At 44.4% G+C, this 20,248-nt stretch overlaps 1 protein-coding gene across 1 annotated transcript in view; it reads right to left on the bottom strand.

The window, feature by feature from the left end:
* The window catches only part of LOC147718136 (acyl-coenzyme A amino acid N-acyltransferase 1-like), a 159,702-nt gene extending 145,400 nt beyond the window's left edge, over positions 1-14,302 (bottom strand). Inside the window, exon 1 of the mRNA XM_086919210.1 lies at positions 13,840-14,302. Within this exon, the coding sequence (XP_086775336.1) occupies positions 13,840-14,302 (463 nt within the window). The remainder of the gene's footprint in view (positions 1-13,839) is intronic.
* Positions 14,303-20,248: the final 5,946 nt, after the last annotated feature.

The following is a 20,248-nucleotide window of genomic DNA, read 5'->3' as shown; positions in this document are numbered from 1 at the left end:
TCATTCTCATTTTCATAGTTTTTCTGTAAAAGGTATCGTGAAATCACAGAATTGCTCTTACCACTTCCTTAAAATCCAGCGTCCACACTGTACTTTGGCTAGGCACAACATTTGGCATAGGGGCAGGTGGCACCTGATACTGCTGATTAACTAACTGCTGCGGTTGAGTCATAAGCACCTCATTCAGCATCTGTGGATTTAAATTTTGGTTTGGGCCAATATTATTCTGAATATTCTTACTCTCGTTTTTCCAATGTCCAAGCTTTCTGAATCATGACAAGGACACTTTTTCTTTGCATACTCTCTATTCATTCGTCCCACTTGCCACATTATCATTCTAATTCTGTTCTTTCGCCTGACCATCTGTTTGACTATTTAATTTAGGTTCCTGTTGTTCTACCAATTTCACTTGTGCCCACATTTTCTCTTTTAGCTTTTTATGCCTGACCTCAATGTCATCGCCAAAGTATTTGGCGTACTTCAAAATCCCATCTATGCTTTTGCTTTGCCAGCAAAGCATATGGTGCTGAATCATCTGACTAATCTCAGGTTTCAAACCACAGACAAATCGATACATATAATGTCCCATATATTTGTCTCCAATGTTCTCAAACCCACTGTACTGCTTAAAGACCTGCAATAATCGTTCATAGTTCGCATGAACAGATTCATTTGGCTCTTGGGTCGTTTTATCTATCTTTACCCAATCTGTTTCTTTTGGAGGAATTTTCCCTTTCAAGAAAGTAATTACTTGGTGATATTTCTTAATCATATCATCTGGTGGTGCTCCTGTTTTCGAGTCTCTTGGATACTCTTCACTAGGCCAATCAACTGTGATCTTACATTCTGTCCATAAATCAGCAGGTACTACTATGTCAAATAGACCATCCAAATCTTTCAGCAAAACCTTCAAAACTTTCACAAATCTTTCAACTTGTTTGTACCATTCAACTGGTTTCTCTCTCAGTTTAGGGAAGTCATTTGTAAATGACAAAACATCTTGTCGACTCATGGGACATGAACATAACCATCACCAGGTACCTCTCTCATGGGACACAATCTTTCTACTTTCCCTGCCTCTTTCAAGATGTATGCAGTAGATGCTTCTATTGCCTGTGCTTCCTCCTTTTTCTTTGTCCATCATACTCCCCACTTGTCAAAGTCTCCCCATTTTTGCAAAATATTCAGCAACTCCTTTACTTGTAACTTCTTTCCAGACACATTCATATTTTCTAAATCTTTGTCAGTAAAATCCACTCAATAGGGATTCTGTAATACTTTTGATCTCCCTATGTCTATTCCTATCTCAGTTGCAAGTTCTGTCAATTTTTCATGAAATTGTTTAGCATTTCTAGTTATACTCCTGCATATAAACAACAATTCTTCCTCACTGTAGGTGTTTAATCTAGCCATTCCCACATTTCCAGCTATCAGCTCTTCTAATTCCACTTTCAGTTTGTAAACATCTTTCAATGGTTTCAGGGGTTATTGTTATTGCACTTCTGGCTCCAGAGGATGTCACTGATCTTCCTTCTTTTGAAGTACTAGGTGCAACTATTTTTGGGGTTTCACTTACTGAGTCTCATATTGGTCTCCCTCTTCAGCACTTCTCTCTCTCATGCGACTCAGTCTCCCCTTCTTCTATTGCCTCATACTGAGTTAATCTAGGTCTTGGTTCCAACTCATTCATTTTCAGCCTTAAATTCTGCAAAATTCTCCCATTAAAGGTACCATTCTCTGGAAAAGCTAAAACACCATCGCCTGTCGTGTATTCCATCCAATTCTTCATCCATACACATGTATGATATCCTCTCTCCATCATCATAAATGAAGCAGAATAGGTGGCGGAATAGGAATTCCCTCTCTAATACAGGATTATCTTTCTTAAAGAGATTCTTAATTTTCTTTATAAAAGGAAATTGTTCTCTTTTTTCCATACATACTGGACACTCGATACATAAAACAATAATATGCAAATCCTCGAGCTTTTCTGTCAGGGCGACTCACACCAAAAAGCCAAATGAGAGTCAAGCATACAAACTACCACTAACCAATCTAAAAACAGCTTTCACTTAAATATCCAATCAGATTTCAGGTCACGCTCGTAGTCTGAACAATGCTAGCGCGGCCTTCTCAAGGTCGACAGTTCTGCTCCTTACTACTGACCCCTCCTTTACAGATCTGCGTCAGTCACACGCCCGCTGTTTCAACCTATCCCAGCGTGGCTCTCTGTGACATCAGTGCAACTGCAGCGACTGACCCTCCCTTCACAAGGTAATACAAAAACAAATTTCTTTATTTTTCTTTCAAAATAAATCCATTAGTAACAACAAAAACATTCGCTACTCTGCCTGTTCCACTAAAAATCAAAGGATAGATTATTACTTTCCACTGCGAGTAAAACCTTCTGCCTACTCTTCATACAATGCGGGTAAAAACTTCCTTTTACCCTTTAATTAAGCTCAGAAGAACCTGCTACTCCTTTGGTGTTATAAGACCAAAGTTTCACCAGTAAACTCTGCTATCACTCACTCTCACTTTTATACAAAATGGTCCCCAGTTTAACACTGATTACGTCCGACCAAGTCTCTTTTCTACGAGTTTTTGCTCCATCAATGCAACCAACCCATGGATGTACACTTGTTGATGTAAAACTTTTATCAAAAGTGAAACCTAACAAGAGAACATCTTACGGATACACAGGCGACAGCCTGAACCTTTTCTGAATGTTAGATGTAGCCATTAGGGCCTACCTGCTCAGTGCTTACAGCTTGTTCAGGGCCTCATCAATTGAAGTGTACTGGACCGCACACATACTAGAATCTAGGCCATCATTGACAAATGCCACATGGGAGATTAAAGGTTGGGCATGAGTCTGTAATTGAAACTCTCTTTCTTAGGTACCAGACCAAGTGGAGAGCAGACTAGTTTATCTGTTGGCACCTCGAGGTAAGGGCCTGCCACCCTACCTGACCCACCTCTTTTCAAATCATCTTTGAAACCATAGTAACGATTATGAGTCCCTGTGCGTCATATTTGCCCAGAAGGTGTGCCACGACAAGCAAATGGATGGGAGATACTGCTCTGGTTGACAAAGGCTCAGTGCTTAATTTGTAAAATATGAAGTGCAAGTGCTGAAATGTTTGTTGGAGGCCACACCTACTTTTCTCTGGCTCCAACCCACTTCCTCCACTGGCTCCGCCCACTTACTATATTAGCTCCACCCACATCTTCAACTGGCACTGTTAAAAGTCAGATGTAATATATCCGAATTTCAACAAGGGAACCTTCCTCATAGTGAGGTTTTGATAGGAGGTTCCCCAGCCTGTGAATATTTTGAAAACGATTAATTCAAAAGTGCATTTTGGCGCCCCCCAATGACCACCTCTCGCACGCATCCCCTCAGTACCACCCTTTAACACTGCCCTTGGCTTCAAGTCTCCATAACCACTGTCGTCAATTAATTTAGTTTTATAGCGTCTCTCATACCAATGTAAGGTGTCAGAGCACTTTGCATCATTCACACATTGCATAGATACAACACTATGGGCCTCATTATGATTGCGGTGAATCCGCATACTCCGGGCCGGCGGAAGCCACCGCCGTCCCGGAGTACCCGGATTCACCGCTGCAGCCACATAGAACACCGACCGCCAGATTAGGATGGCGGTGGGATTGCGGATGGACCAGCTGCAGACTGCAGGTCCGTCCGCCACTGATCCGCGGGGAGGGGAGGGGAGTGCTATTTGGTGACGGTGTCTGCAAGACACCGTGAGCCAAATTAGGATTTGCACGGAGACATGCTTTTCCGCGGCTGCTCTTATGCGCCGTGGAAAAGCATGTGGACTTTGGCTTTTGGGGGCCCGTTGTGGGCCCCCAGGGTGTCGGGGGGTGGGGGGTGCACATGGGTGGTACCTATGGTACCCCCCAACATTTACATGCACAAAGCGGCAGGCACCGCGCGTTGCCTGCCTCTTTGTGTATGTAAATGTAATACATGCATTTTTAACATTGCGGCGGGTGCAGCTTGAAGCTGCACCTGCCGCAATGTTAAAAATAGAGGATGTGATCGCCACCCTGGCGGTCACATCCTAATCTGCATGGAGGGATTGCTGCTGCTCCTGCGGACGGTCCCTCCTTCTCTATGGTGGCGGACGGACCCAGGTCCGTCCGCCATCATAATCGGCCCCTATGTGTGTAAATCAGTATAAATGGAATGTTACATCAGACAGGACTTCAAGGTTTAGGAGTCACATGTCATCCATGATTGTCATTGTAGGCAATATATTTTAGAGTTCGAAGTCTGGAAAAGCGCAAATTCAGAATTTAAAACATAACAGCATTGGTCGGGGTTCTCTTCAATAAGAATTGATTGATTTTCTACCCAAATTAACCCTTTTTGCAAGATTAGGCTAATGAAAAATTTGGCCAAAAAACATATAGCTCTAATATATAAATTGCTGTTTGCATGCAGCTCGTTGATGACATACTTGTTAATAGCTTGCTGTTCTCTGATAGGATTTTAACTTACAAACTGCAAGTAACAAAAAGGATCTCTCTGACATAAGCAGTAACACACACTGACCTATTTTACATTATATGCACTTTTTGATTTGCATGGTAAACATTCTTTGCAGCAGGTAGGTACATAATAACCCTTTGCTACCTTTCAAGCAGTCACAACTTCCCCAGACAAAACTCCTGTCTCTCTCCAGGAAGACGATTTATCACCAGAGTTCTCTTATCGCGACATTTTAATTCGTGCCTGAATATTACTGGAGCCCAGGAACTCGGCAGCAGCTGCTTTTGAAATAAGAATATACTGCCAAACTGACTCAGATTCACTGCGGTGTTAGTGTAGACAAAGCCTGCAGTCTTACTTAGGCTGCTGCGCAGCTTTATTTTTTTAAACAAATGAAGCCTGCTCAGTACTCGGCCCTGCTGCCAGGCCCTGTCTGCCAGTTCACCCCCTAAAGGCCTGAACATAAATGGTCAATGGCCACGATTCCGAATGCAACCCCCGCAGATTTGCGGAACCGACACTGAATCCATCATCCAGGCAGCTTGGGCCGGCCCGCTGCCTAAACTGTGTAACATGAGTCAGATATCATCAAATTTAAGGGCCGCAGGCCCGCAGCCACTCATCCTGATCAGAGACAGTCACTACTGCATCAATAAGTATAAAAAAAACATTATCATGGTGCCTGCCAGAACCTGCCTGACCTGCGCAGCGCCAGCTTTATTTTTAAGTTAACTCATTATGATTAGGCCGCCCGCCGCAGCGGGACTACTACCCCAGGGCCATGCTTCACCTGGTGGCGCCTAACTCTATGTACCCTCCACTGAGTCCACTGCACTGACTGACCTTAATGCGGCAAACGCAGTCCGTCCAGGACAGGTGCTGCTACTTGGAACTGCGGCTGACCACGGTGAATCGGACGGTGGTGGTGGTGGTGAGCCCGAGGCAGGCAGTGCGTGTATGCTGGGGTGGGGTGAGCAAAGCAGCGAATGCGCGCGCACCAATGTGAACAAATCTGCGCACGCTGCTTGCCACGCACAGCCCCAACCCCCGCAGATTTGCTGAGCCTGGCCCTGGCTGAAGAACCGAAACTGATTCGGGGACGAGTCAGTCACTCCACCAGTCACGTCAAGGTCACCATTCAGTGAGTGAAGTTCTTGACATGATGGTAAAGTGACAGCAGGCAGCAGCACTTATGTACGGACGTTTGCAGCAGCACACCACATGCTCTCTGTGCAAGTGGCAGTGCTAATTATCAATCACTGACGACATGCGGTGCTTGCGTGACTTCACTGTACTGTAGACCCGGCCCTAATAATTAAGTGCCGGTGCTAAGCACCGGCAAGCCCCGGCACAAATTAAGCACTGCAAAGGCTGCATCATAATCTGTTGTTGCTGCCCATTTCCTGGCCTGGCTCCTGGACTGGTTGTTTAGCATGTACCAAGACTAGAAGAAAAGGATGTTTTTGCTGCTGCTGTTAAACTAAATAGTTTATCTGCTTGGTTCCTCGGCTACCCACGTTTTTTGAAACCTTAAGCTTCTTCGTCCCCTTGCCCACCGCATAAAGAACATAGGTGCTGAAATTTACAAGAGGACCCTTTCCTAAACCTTTCCAGTTGAATTGCCAGCATGTGTTTCTCTTATTACCCCCCTATCTATGGGTCCTAAAGCAATAGCACTCTTTGAAGGAAAACATCATGAAAATAGGCCACTGAAGGACCAAATGTTTTTTCCAGAACATGTACCCTCATACACCCTCATTACACATGGCCTCTTAATAATGAAGGAGAGGAACAGCGGTGACTGGCCAAATAGAAAATATGAGATCCGGGGGATCACAGCGATTCCTTAAATGTCACTTTGAAGTTTCAGCTGTTGAAAAAAGTAGAACTCTCAATGTGAAAGTACAGCAGAAAATAGGTAGTTGTTGAGGGATTTAGACCCAGAATTGTCAACTTCCCATTAATTCCTCATTGTGCAGGGGATGCTTAGGGTCTAACTTGTAGTCGACTGGACTTCCCCATCCATGGATACTCAAATTACTATTAACTGCAACAGAAGGAAAATATGGCGAATATACTAGGCTGCTCAATCGGGGCCCTAAAATGCTGCTTCAGTGAGTGGAAGTGTGAGTGAGTGCAGTTTCAGATTTCTGTTGTCAAAATCATCCATGATATTTGTGAAAGTGTAAATCTAGAGTATCAGCTTCAAGCTCACCAAAACAAGGGTGTCTCACTAGGTGCTATCGTCCAATATGGATTTCATACTCCAGCTCTGACGCCACTTCCAGCTACCTGGCCAGACCAACACATGGCCCTTTTCACAAACCATCCACCTCTAAAAAGTGGAAACCCACAGGTGTACTTCCCTCGTCTAGTGCAAGAAAAAAACACCTTTTTGCCACCATCAAGAACTCAAATCCGGAGGGTCTCACCAAAGCACCAATCCCTTTTTCACAGAAAGCATCTCGGAAGCAGGAAAAAGAATGCCCTCTTTTAGAGAAATAAATTCATGCCGAAAGTCAACAGCTTGTAAACGGTGCTACCCATCCTGCTAAAAATAACATGTTGGTGGCACATATCTATGTGGCACAGATTCCCAAATCTCGTCAGGAAACAAAACCATCTCTTCCTTCTACTCCAATGTTGTCTTTTCAGGAAACAGAAACCTTATTTTTATGGCTGCCCCGGAATACAACCCCATTTTCCACCTCCTGATTTTTGGTATCTATGAATTCCTGAATTTTCTCAATTTTTTCAATGAAGAAATTGCTTAGGTCATTGCAGAATTTCCGAGTAATGGGGATTAGTGGGGTGACATGATCGGAGTTAGATAACTCCCTTACTTGTAACACATTTTGGAATTGTAAAAGCATCAGGATGAATCGCTAAAAATCGCAATTTGCGAGTCAAGTCAAGAAAGCTTTATTCGATTGTAGGCAAACAATCATAAAAGTACAAAAGCAGCATGACTTGTTAAAATTCATAACAAGTACATTTAAACAAATTAATACAACTTTATAAAACTTCACGGGCTTTCCTGAGATTCAAAAGAGAGACATTTATAATAGAGACAGTTGTTTTCTTAGACACAGAACTTTTTTCAATAAAGTTACCATCCTAAAAACTGTATGTACATTGTCTAGTTGATTTAGTGCCAGAAGAGCAGGTTGACATTGGCGAAGACCAAACCGTTTTAACACAGGGACTATACTCGTTCTTCTGGCATTAGAATAATATTTACAAATAAGAATAACGTGAATCGTGGTCTACTTTGAGAGTTTATCACAGGGGCACAACTGTAAGATTTGGGACCAGTCATTCATTTTGGGAAGAGTAACTAATCTATAAAATATTCCCAAGCGGAAGCGAGTTAAAAGGAACCTGTCAAAATCGCTCCGAACCAAGGTGAGGTAGGGTTAAATATTAAAAGTAGTTAAAATCAATTGGTTATGCAGGACTGTAGATTTTACAATTTCATTTGATAGCCTAGCGGAGTCTAGTTGAGACAAGTCCTTTGTTTTTAGTTCTTTCCTAGTTACTTCCCTGATGGTACTGGGGTTGGTAAAAATACTCTGGACGGTCAAGATCTTGAAAAAACCTTTGAACAGAGCTTATCCAAGGGATCTTCATAACCCTATCCAGTTTCAAAACGTCCAGAACGATATCTAGATGTTTAGTTTTGTCTCTTCCTTTGTCCCGAGTCTATGCCAGAACAGCACAGACTCAAGTTTTATTAGATCTGAAACAAAGGTGAGCCCCAACTCTGCGTGACATATACTGGCGGAGGTGCTATTAGGGACATATAGGATATATTTTAAAAAAAGAGTTCATTACTCTTTGAATGGGAAGCAGATCAACTGGTCCCCAGGCTCAAGTCCTGTAGATTGCAGCTGAGACATACTTAGCTCTGTATATTTTGATGAGCGCCTTCGGTGGTCTTTTTTCAAGTTTAATCGCAAAAGCTCTATGGGCAGATGTAGTGCTCAATAGTGCCAATTTTGTTCCCAACACAGCCTGTTACCAGGAGTCATTGTGTGCAAAAAGAATGCCCAGATATGAAAATGTCTTAGTTGACCCCGATCTTTTGTCCTGACACAAACATATTTTTAAGTTTTTTGATGCTAGAACCCCAGGGCATAATGAAGGTCTTAGAAGAATTAATCCTTGGACCTATCTCAAACATGCATTTGGAAAAACCAGTACCGGATCATCTGCGTATAAGAGGGATGGGATAGGTTGTCGCTCCACTTCGAAGGTCATGAATAACTTTTAAAAGCGCCTATTCCAGACCATTTATATACAAGTTAAAAAGAAACAGAGCAAGTAGACAACCTTACCTGACTCCGCTTTTGATTGGGAAGGGAGCTGAACGTTCACCCTGTAGGCCGCAGTGCACTTGTGCATTAGCATCACTATCAAAGCGTTTAAGAAAATGAATAATCTGTGAATCAAACCCCATCATATCTAAAATTAACCAGAGTTTTTCATGGATCAGGCAATCAAGGTGAGGTCAACAAAAGCTAAAAATAGATTCCCCACCTTGGCTCTGGTATTTTTTCCAACTAAAAGAGACAGGTTCAGACCCTGCTCAATGGTGCCTACGCTGGCTCGAAAGCCATATTGTAGATCTGACAGGACGGAGTTCTCCTCCGCCCATACTTGGAGGCGTTCCAGTATTATTCTGCCTGTTACTTTTGTTATAGTGTCTAATAATGAAATGGGCATATAGCATGTCGGGTCCTGTCTGTCCCCCTTTTTAAAAATGGGGCCAATAGTTGATTCTACCCATGTGGATGGGAAGTCTGCTAGCACAGCTATTTTTTAGAATGTGTGTCAAGAGAGGTCCCCATAGAGTAGCATTGGATTTAAACAAGTTAATTGGTATCCCATTGAGACCAGGTGCCTTGCCACCCTTGCTGACAGGGCCTGCACTACTTCATCCAAAGTAAACATTAGTGCTTTTGATTGGGAGGGGGGGTTCAAGGTGCAAACATCCTGGTCGGGGTAGTCCGTAAGAATAGCATTACCCGTGCCCTGATAAACCTTGGTGAAATGATTAATCCATTGCTCCTCAGTTATTGCTATTTCAGCTGATGGACTGTCCTCTCTAGTCAGTTAAGGGGCCCTAACAACTTTCCAGAATGCTGTGCTGTCATTAAGCACCGATTCAGTATTTAATACATCCCACAACTCCTTCTTGATGGTGGCTTTCCTATCCCTGATTGCTAATTTGTATGCATCTCTGTCCGCCTTTTCTTCAGTGCTATTTCTTTGGATTTTATGGAGTACTTTTCTTAGATGGGAATATGCTTGTGTACACCTGGAGTCACACCAACCTTTATTGGGGAAATTGGAGTTACAGCGTTTGGTTAAAGACTCTATAAAGTCTTCAAGATGGCCTGAAATGAGGCCAGGACTACTTCTGGGGTGGCTGTGTCACTCAGGCACATCTCTACCGCTAGTTTAGTTTTGACAAGTACTGATTTGACCAGAGCGTCTTGATCCACCATGGTCCATAGCAAGGAATACCCATTGGTGCTCTTATGGCTAAATTACCTGGCAGGTGATTATTCTTTTCCGATCTCAAAATAATATTGGACGGAAATGAGAATGCTAGGCAAAGAGGGAAATGATTGCTAAGTGAGTTATCAGACACATAAAAAGAATGGAGGATGTGTGCGTGGCTGTTGGAGACTAGGCCATAATCAATAGTGGAGCAAAGTCCCCTACCATTGAATGTACGGGGCATGGGAGCAGGGACTGGGCACATTTAATTAGTAAATTCCAAGTAAAGGTTGAAAATAAGTTCATTAAATTGTTCCCTCAAAACTGAATGTCGGAAATGGGATACAAATGCACCATCATCATTTAGCGGTTCACATAATTTATCCCCGGCGTTCGTACATAAGGTACAGTTAAAATCACCGGCCAAAATCTGCATCGAATCTTTAGTACTACCTACATTTTTTTGTGTTTTTAACAAGTTATAAATCACAGCTCTAACATTATCAGAGGGAATATTATTGTATAGGTTATTAACTACAATCGAGTGCTTAACAAGTCTAGTTCCAGTTTAACTAGTTGGCAATATTTATCATGTGTATTCGATGATATCTTTTCAGAGTTAATAGTGCTCGATATATATATACAAAGGCTTCCCTTTGCCCTACCACTCAAGCTGCTAACTGCTGGCGTGTGGTAAGTCCTATAGCCATTCAGTTGGACCGCCTCCTTAATCCAGGTCTCCTGTAAACACAGGATCTCAAACTGGCTAGTCAATTCTCTCCATAGAGGATTATTTAACTTTAAGGATATACCAGCAAAGTTCCAAGTAAGTACTTTGCAAAGGTCGGATTTACTTCTCACTGGAGGTTTAACTGTATCTGTCTTGATTGCAACCTCTCTGGTGTTGTTAAGGGGTAGAGAAATAATTAGGGGATCAAGAGGATCATAAGATGGTCTAATTTTCCCTTCTAGCACTAGTTGAACCACTAGACTATCACAAGGCTTGGAACAACTGGAGGGATGGCCAATTAAGTCCTTACTAGGAGGGCAAAGAAATTGCCCCACACTGAGCCCTTCCACTACAGAAGTTAAAGTTGCTCGAATTCCCGTGTACAGACAATCTATGTCTTCCAGTGAGCGCTGAGCATCAAAGCGATTAAACACGAGGATTGGGAATCTGGGCTCCCTGAAGCTCCTCGAGCGGCCTCCCAAGGAAGTAGTACCTCGGGGTTCAAACAGATTCCGTGGTTTGTAGAAATAGCCTAGTGGTTGGATATGTATGTTGCTAAGATTGGGGGTCCCGAAAATACTTCTCTCCAGAATAATACACACCAGAAGGAGGTGAGCTAAAAGTTAACACAACGCAATCCCCTTGGAGAGTCTTATTTGAGGGGACAACCCAACCTATTCTTCGGGCCATTTTAAATTCAGAAAAAAAGAGGATTGCCTTGACCAGTTTTTCGACCTTGATAGTGGAGTGACCTGTTCTTTAATGCTGCTCAGTGTTTGAAAGAATTGTGGGGTAAAGGGGGAACGTTTGCCAGAACCACTGTATGGGGGGTGACATCTGGAGGTAAGTTGAAGGTGGATGGAAGATAGATAGGGGACTCAGAGTAGTCCCTGGAGGCAATGCCTCTATCACTATCTTTCGGCTGACCAGACGGCCTTGGAGTCGTATCTCTGGTCACTGCATCAGAAGAATTACTGGGATGTTTTGCAGGAGTTTCTTTAGGAGGAGGTGGCTGTATAGTGCGAGCAGAAGTGATTGCTACATATTAGTCTTTACATTTGGCAATGTTCTTATCCTCTGGCTGGTTGTTAGAGGTTCTGCTAGGATTGCCTATGTCAACCTCTCTATTATTTGGGACGCGGGAGCTCGGTGATGGTACAGGTAAGTGTATATGACTGATGTGTTCCTCCACCTTTGCTAGACTAGCTTCAACAGCAGATATTTTTTAGCTGAATAGGTTCCAGAAGTGTTATCATAATGGTTTCAAGGCTACCCCAGAAGTTTCCGACTTGCAAACTATCTTGAGATTTATCTAGCACTTTGGAATCAAGAGCATTTGTTTGGATCTCTCTACGCGCACTAATGCTGTCTAGGGTTTCCACAACCTTTCCATTAAGTCTCTTCCCGGGTTTCCTCGTCTTCTGAGTTATCCTAGCCTTCCTTTTTTTAGGCAGAGGCCCTGCAGTGGGGGCTTTCCTGAGCTTGGTTTTTTGCCCTCTATTGTTAACTGTAGGGCTAACCAGGATAAGTTCTGATTCAGTGGATGACAAGGACACAATATCTGCTAGGTGATCTTCTATAGCATGCTAAATGGGACCAAGCCATGAAGAATATGCATCAGTAGTAAACAACGTACAAGGTTCAGTAAGCACAGGCATCGTAGAAAGTATAGTGGGAGGTGGAATCGACTCTAATGACAATCTCCTCTCTGCCAGTTTGATTTAGTTTATTTGCACTGATTCTGCCCTCTGTAGGAAAGCGTCCAAAGTCCCTGTGGCCACCTGGCCATTGATTACCCTTCGCTTGCTCATTTTTCCCCAAATTGTACACAAATATTGGTCTGGAACCTGAGTACCCAAATAAATCACAAGTAGCACAGACCTCAAGTCCAAGAGCTTAGACAGATACCCTAGCCCAGCCTCCTCCGGCCTCTGATGGGCACAGATGGGCCCGCCCCTTGGCCCGCATGAGTCCCGAGCTCCGGGGGTTCGGTGAAGCCTTTATGCGCTGGCTGGTGCCCCGGGGATGATGAGGCTCTGGCCGTGGTGTAGCTGGAAACTGCACGCTCTTCCCGAAAGTGAAATCAGGGCTGAAGGGCTTCCCGCGCTGCGGGCGTCGGGTGGAGCCTTTATGCACCGGCTGCCACGCCAGGGATGACGCGGCTCCTGTCACGTGTAGATGGATAGTGCAGGCTTTCCCGGAAAGTGAAATCAGGGCTGAAGGTCTTCAATTTGCGAGTCACAACTCGTGATGGTTGTATATGTGACCCAGTTTGAACGAGGAACTACCAAAGCAATTGGACCTTCGAAATACCAATTTGCCAGATTTTAAGGGTTAACATGACAGCAGAATTAACATTTGTTGTATCGAGGAACTTTAATGAAGCCTTTAGTCTAGCAAAAACAGTACTCTGTCGACCTGCTAACTCTCAGATGTGCCATGATCTGTCCACATTCTTCATAGTTAAAGCCCAGAAAATCAGAACTGCCATCACCATCATAATTGCACATGCCAACAAAACACAACTTCCAAATCCCATGCTCATATCACTCCACTTATCAGCCACCTTCGACAAGATAGGCAACATACTGAAACAGCAATTTCGTGCACTGCCCATCAGTGCAAGCCAACTGTCTGTTAGCACCAGTCTTTCTTTGAAGTGATTCCACAGTGCAAGACTGTAAAACATGCACGTTTTGATCCTCACCCAGTCACAATGGTCTCCAAAAATGTTCAAACTACCCTCTCACATAGGGTGAAGACCCTCAGATCAGACTTGCTGAGTGAGGTTTTGGTAGACAGTTTAAGGATTTGTCCTAACACTACAGATTCCATTCCATTGGTCTAAACCACAAAGAGCAGACAACATTCTGCACCTCAAACACTGACAACGTGAACCCTGCAGTATACAAACAAATATAATAATGTTTACCCTGCTGGAATATTAGCAGATACTAGGAGAAGGATCCAACTGTTTAGAGCAGTTATCTGAAGTGGCACAGAGGGCAGTGGATTAGGGTGAATGCAGAGGGCCAACAAACAGCACCTAATAAAAGAAAACTCTATAGGAAGAAACACTCACCTGGAGGTAGAAAAAGGGCTCCACGCACCCTGCCTTCCCGGATCGGTATTCGTTGCACTCCAGGTGCCACGTACCACCGCTCAATCATCTGGCTGGCCAAAGGCATGATGGAAGAGGATGGTTCAAACTGAACTGAATCAAAAACTTCCATAGTGATCCGGAAGGGACTTCCAATCACATCGTGTTTGATGAGCCGATGGAAAGGCTTCTCGGAGCACAAGGCCCAGAGGAGGCCCATGGGCACTACGCCTTGGTAATCCCCTCCACTGGCTGCCGCCTTCTCCAGGTCCACCTCTCCAGAAGCATCCCCGCGGTAGAATGCGCATGAACTGAACAGGAATCCCTTGTCGTTCACCAGTGATGCCCTGAGAGTCACCAGCTGATTGGGCTCCAGACCAGAGATGACAATTCTGACAGGTTCATCTGCAAGGGACACCTTTGGAAGCAACCTGAGATCTACCATTGTGAAGACAATCCCTGAAGTCCCTAGGAAATAAAGAACAAAAGATGAGACTGAATTATGAACATCATACATTGAAATGCTTTTAATAAAATCATTGCACAAGCACAAGTCATGACTTCTAGGTACAGAGTTAGCACTAACCATGTCAGGTCAGGTATATAAGCTCACATTGGCATTTTCCAAAGGCGAAGATTTGGAGTGAATATGGAGAAATTTTTGAAGATAAAAAAAGAAACTGCAGCCAAGTGTTCACTGTTCTGACATTTATTCAGATTTACACATTGCACAATTGTTTCCCAGAATGTGCAAAAGATTGTAAGAGCGAGCAACTTGTTATATACTGCATTTGTTAATTTCAAAACTGCATTGATAAACTGTTTAAAAAATTGACACATTGGGACATTCCTTCCACACAACTTAAAGCAATCATGAGCCTTAAGGTGAGTACCTCTGTAGAAAATGTCCACCCTCTGTGTGCTGTACTTCTAGATTTTTGCCTTGACTATTTTTTCTAGCTATAGAACGCTGTACTCTTTACCCTTGCTACCATGTGGTAACGTTGCATTCCCCCTTGCAAAATGATGAAATGGAATTACCCTTTATGGCATATTTTACTTACCTATACGACCCCAGTATATGATACATAGTGTGTCCAGGGCCAGAAAGCTAAATGTGACTAGTGTACTCAGTACCCATTTTACCACTTACTACAGAGACAATGCAAACATAGCTGTCAGCCTACCGTTTGTAGTCAGGCTGTTGCAGTTTAAACTGAAAATCCAACCTGTCAAATTACCCCCTTTGGACAGGTCAAAACCCTCCTTGCAAATATTTATAAGTCACCTCAATGCATGCTGTAGAATACGCATGGAAATAGGAAAAAATGAGGGGAAATGAGAACATTTCTCCTCGTTGCACCTCGCTACGCCACCTCTAGGGTGGCGTAGCATTCACACGCATCTCCAGATTTACGATTTCTCATACGTCTGGAGATGTGCTTGTTCCATGGGTGCTGCGTGGGAACAGATACAGCACCACAAATGGAACGCACCTTCCATGCACAGTGCTGCGTGTGAAGGGGCCATATTTGCGAGGAGAGGAAAAGTCATGCAGGGTGACTTTTCCTCTCCCTGTAAATATGGGGGAGCACACTGCGCCACCAGTACATCAGGAAAAGTGATGTAATAGTGGTGCAGGGGGCTTGTAAATCTGCCCCATGGTATTTCTTCATTGGATGGTCCAGTACACATCATCAGGAGTGTTATTCTGACTGAGATAGTGAGTGCTCATCTTACTGGTGATTCTTTTCCATTAGATGCCACTCTGATGTTCCATTATCCTCTCTTTCACAGGTCTAGTAGTCATTCTGATGTATGTTTTGAGACATGGACAAGAGATCATGTGTATGGAGTTTAGTGTTGTAATTAGTATGAGTTTTTTCTATTCAGGAGTAGGTCTGATCAAGGATTATTTATTTTGTGTTCAGGTCTGATAGCCCTCTGCGGTCTGGAGTGGACAATCATATCTTTGATATTATTGGTGCATTGGAAGGCAATGCATGGAATGGGAAATACACATTGGCCTGTCTGTAAAATGGACCAATAATTCTGTATCATTGTTGTATTCTGGTGGAATTAGACGTGAATATGGTGACACAGGTGATGATGTCCTCCTGTGTTTAAGTTTGTGGTTGCAATATGGTGGCCTGATTATTTTTTCTTGCCCTCTCATGTGCCAAAATGACACTATGGGTGGGTAGTGATGTGCTTTCAAATTTGAAGTGAGTTGTGCCTGCAGATCAAAATCAGTAGTTGTACTAAGATTGTGATGTAGTGGAAAGACCTGGCCTTAAGTAAGGTTATCCCCCAGCGATTTTGGTTGATGGCGATTTTTAAATCGCTGGATACTCCTTCGGGTCCTCTCATTGAACCATCTAATGCACATAATCGTTGCGATGAGCTAGCAATTTTTTTGCTTCTAAGGTTTCCAACATCTTCTCGCGGTTTCAGCAGGTGGACCCTACAGTACTCCGTGCCCCCCTGATGGGTTGGTTAGACTGGAGGAATTTGTTCCCTTTGACTTACCCACTCTCCAGCGACTATTGGGGAACCTTAAGTCTGGATGCCCGGCCGATGCCGCTCCTCCCACCACCCTTAAGATGGTCACTGAGACTGTCTCCCCAGTGTTACGGGATGTAATTAACCTCTCCCTCGCAACTGGGCTGGTACCACCTCCCTGGAAACAGGCAAGAGTGAAGGCACTTTTAAAGGAACCAAACTTAGATCCGGAGGATTGGGCAAACTATCGTCCCATCTCTTTGTTACCTGGTATAGGTAAAGTGGCCGAAAAGCATTTTATTTCCCTATTATCCACTTTTCTGGAAAATAATAATGCCTTACATCCCACCCAGATGGGTTTCAGATGTAAGCAAGGCACTGAGACGGCCCTTATTGCCGCAGTCGAAGAAGCAAGGAAAATAGTGGATTCTGGAAGCTGCGCTGCTATTATTTTATTAGACCTCAGCGTGGCCTTCAACACAGTTAATTACTCGATAATGATTCAGAGGTTGAGTGATGTGGGGGTGTCAGGGATGCCTCTTAATTGGCTTCAATCCTTTCTTACTGACAGAACTTTAGCTGTCTTTGAAGATGAGGCAATATCAAAGTAGATTCCCTTGCAGTTCGGTGTCCCCCAGGGATCCTTTTTAAGTCCTACCATGTTTAACATCTACATGAGACCACTGGCTCAGGTGGTTCTTCCCTGGGGGGTCCAGTTGTTCACCTACACCGATGATACCCAGTTGGCAGTCTCCCTTTCCAGACATGGCACCTCTGGCACTAATCTTTTCTCATGCCTAAGTAAAGTACTGGAATGGATGGATGCATCCTTTCTGAAACTTAACGGCTCAAAGACCAAAATAATGATGTTGGGGCACATGGCCCCCAACAGTCTTGATCCTTGGTGGCCTAGCTGCATTGGGTTGCCCCCGACCCCCAAGTAGCAAATTAAGAGTCTGGGTGTCTGGTTAGATCCCAACCTTAATTTTCTGGTACAAGCGCGTAAGGTTGCTGCAACTTGCTATGGTCTGATTAGACTGCTTAGAAAGATCTTAAATCTTCTCCCTTTTGAAGCCAGGCGTCAGTTGGTCCAGTCACTCATTTTGTCACGACTTGACTACGCGAATGCAGTATACCTGGGCGCCCCTCAGGGAACTATTAAAATCTTGCAGATAGTACAAAACTGTGCTGCACGATTGCTAATGGATGTGCCTAAATGGAGTTCGGCCAAATCTGCATTACGTCAGATGCACTGGATTCCAGTGCAGCAAAGGATTTGGTTTAAGGCTATGTGTACTGTCCATAAGTCCATCTCTGACTCCGGACCTGCCTTGATCCAACCCATGTTTCACCTCCATTTCATTCCCCGGACTCTCAGATCAAACCACAAGAAACTTCTGTCAGTCCCTAGGATTAAAAGGACACGCATGGGCGGCCGTCGTTTCTCCCTACACGCTGCAAAATTCTGGAACCAGCTCCCTGATGCCATCCGACTTGAATCAAACCACCTTACTTTCAGGAAACTCCTTAAAACCTTTCTGTTTCCCTGAGCCGGAGTAATGACTAGGTACTTAATGCGTTGGGATGCCTCCGGGTAGCCATGTGATATATAAATGCGTAATCATTAATTCATTCATGGCTATTACACAAAAGTAGGCTGTTGAAATCAGTTGTTTTTTTGTAAGTGGTCAGTTTCTCCTTCCTTGACTTTGATCCATGAATAAAGAAAAGGGAGACTCTTGTAAGAAATACTTTTTGTGAATTTTAAAAAGGGGTTCAGCGTGTTGATCCAATTGCATTAGTTAGCCCTTTTTTCCCTTGTCTCCTTGCCAGAGGATAAATATGTCATCAATATGACATAGATCATAGAATATGACAGACATCAAACAGACATAGATCACTCCCCCGCCTACACCAACCACCTCACCCCTTCCCATCACACACCAGCCCTCACCCACTTTCCCCCCCCTAATACCACAGCTCCCACCCAAAACGACATGCACCACCCCCTTACTCCCGGCACCTTAGTCATTCACCCACCTACCGTAGTTACCCCTCATCCCTCAAACACAGACATAGATCTCTCTCCCGCTTACAACAACCACCCCACCCCTTCCCCCTACTCAACAGCCCTCATCCACGTTCCTCTCATCCCCGTTCCTCTCACCCCTGATACCACAACTCACACCCACAACCCGCCTAACATAGATCAACATCAGACCGTCACACACAAAGGCAAACCCCACTATTTATCCCCCCCCATTCTCAGCCCCCACTTCCTCCCATCAACTAATCACACAGAACACACCACCTCCATCAACTCAACTCCACCCTCTCAAAAAAGAACCATCTACAATCCCGCTACCCTCCCCAGTCTCACCCCCCACTACCCAACCTCCACCCCCTCCACCACTAATAAACGCCCATCCTCCACCTTGCACTCTACGCCTACCACCAATACTCTCATCCACGCCACCAACCTCTCCCCTATGTCATCCACGCCCGACCCTCCCATCCCCACCTCCAACACATTTCCCACAATAGACCACATTACGGCCTCCCTCCTCCAGCTCAAAGAAGAATGTACATCATCAAACAACAACTACTCTGTCTATCACACTCCAATCACCCCTCACCCAACACCCTCCACCAGATCAAACAAGACATTCACAGCATCAAACAAATACTCAGCACACACCCCAGACACCACTCACGCGCCTCCACCATCACCTCCCCTCCCAAATGGTCCTCCAACCGGGCGGCGAACTCTCGCACTCGACTCCCACCGCATTGGACCTCAATCCCTGTTCACAATCGCGAAAATCGCCCCCATCGCTCCTGCAACCCTCTCTCAGACCTAGACACAACCACACTCCTCCGCTCCTATGACTCAGGTCCCCATAGCATCACACCCGACACTCTCACTGCCATTCCCACGATTCACTCCAATCCCCATAGACCCCCCACACTGAACAACAGAAGCGCTATCCATAGTAACCTGAGTAATGTCCCCCTCGCTCTAGAACACCCTTCTGCCATCGACACACCCCGTCTCAAATGCACTCTGCTCAACTGCAGATCAGCCGCTAGACACTCCGCCGCCATTGCCGATCTCATCCTAAAATTGGATCTTGACTTAATCATCATTACTGAAACATGGCTAACAGAAGCTTCTACACCTATAATGGACATTCTGGTTCCCCCCAACTACCACATCACTAGACTTGATAGGTCTGGCAATAAAAAAGGTGGCGGAATCGCATGTATATACAGGAGCAACCTCTCTGTCTTGAAAGTAACTTCCCCTTCCATACCCTCCCCAACGTCTTGTGAATACATCTGCCTCGATATTGTCAGTGAGGGCAAACAGATCTGCACTCTGCACGGCGTTTACCACCCACCCGGTGACAACCTTACCTTCTCCCAACAAATCATGGACATGATCTCAACCAACTCCGGGCGACAACTCACACAAATATACCTTGGTGACTTCAACCTCCGCTGGAACGATCACAATGATGCGGTGGTAAAAGGTCTGAAGAATTTCCTTAACGCCCTTGACCTCACCCAAATTTGCAACAGTCCAACACACGATAAAGGCTCTATCCTTGACCTTATCATCTCCAAAGAGGGCTCTATCCAACTAGAATCTATCCAACCCTGTGACTGGTCAGATCATCATATTGTCACATTCTTCATCAATGAAAAAGTTAAATTTAACCCTGCTCAATCCGCCAGGCCCAAAGTCTGGAAAAGAGACATGAAAAAGCTAAACTCAAACTCGCTGCCCCCCAACAGCTGCAACTTACTACTTCCTCCTGCTGGCGTTAAGGACGTCCAATCCTTGACTGATCACTATCTTAACACTATGACCTCAATAATTAACGAA

The sequence above is a fragment of the Lissotriton vulgaris genome, chromosome 4_2 (genome assembly GCF_964263255.1).
Source record: "Lissotriton vulgaris chromosome 4_2, aLisVul1.2, whole genome shotgun sequence".
In the NCBI taxonomy this organism is placed as follows: domain Eukaryota; kingdom Metazoa; phylum Chordata; class Amphibia; order Caudata; family Salamandridae; genus Lissotriton; species Lissotriton vulgaris.
Note: the sequence above shows the minus strand (reverse complement) of the source record. Positions and strands in the feature narration are given on the sequence as shown.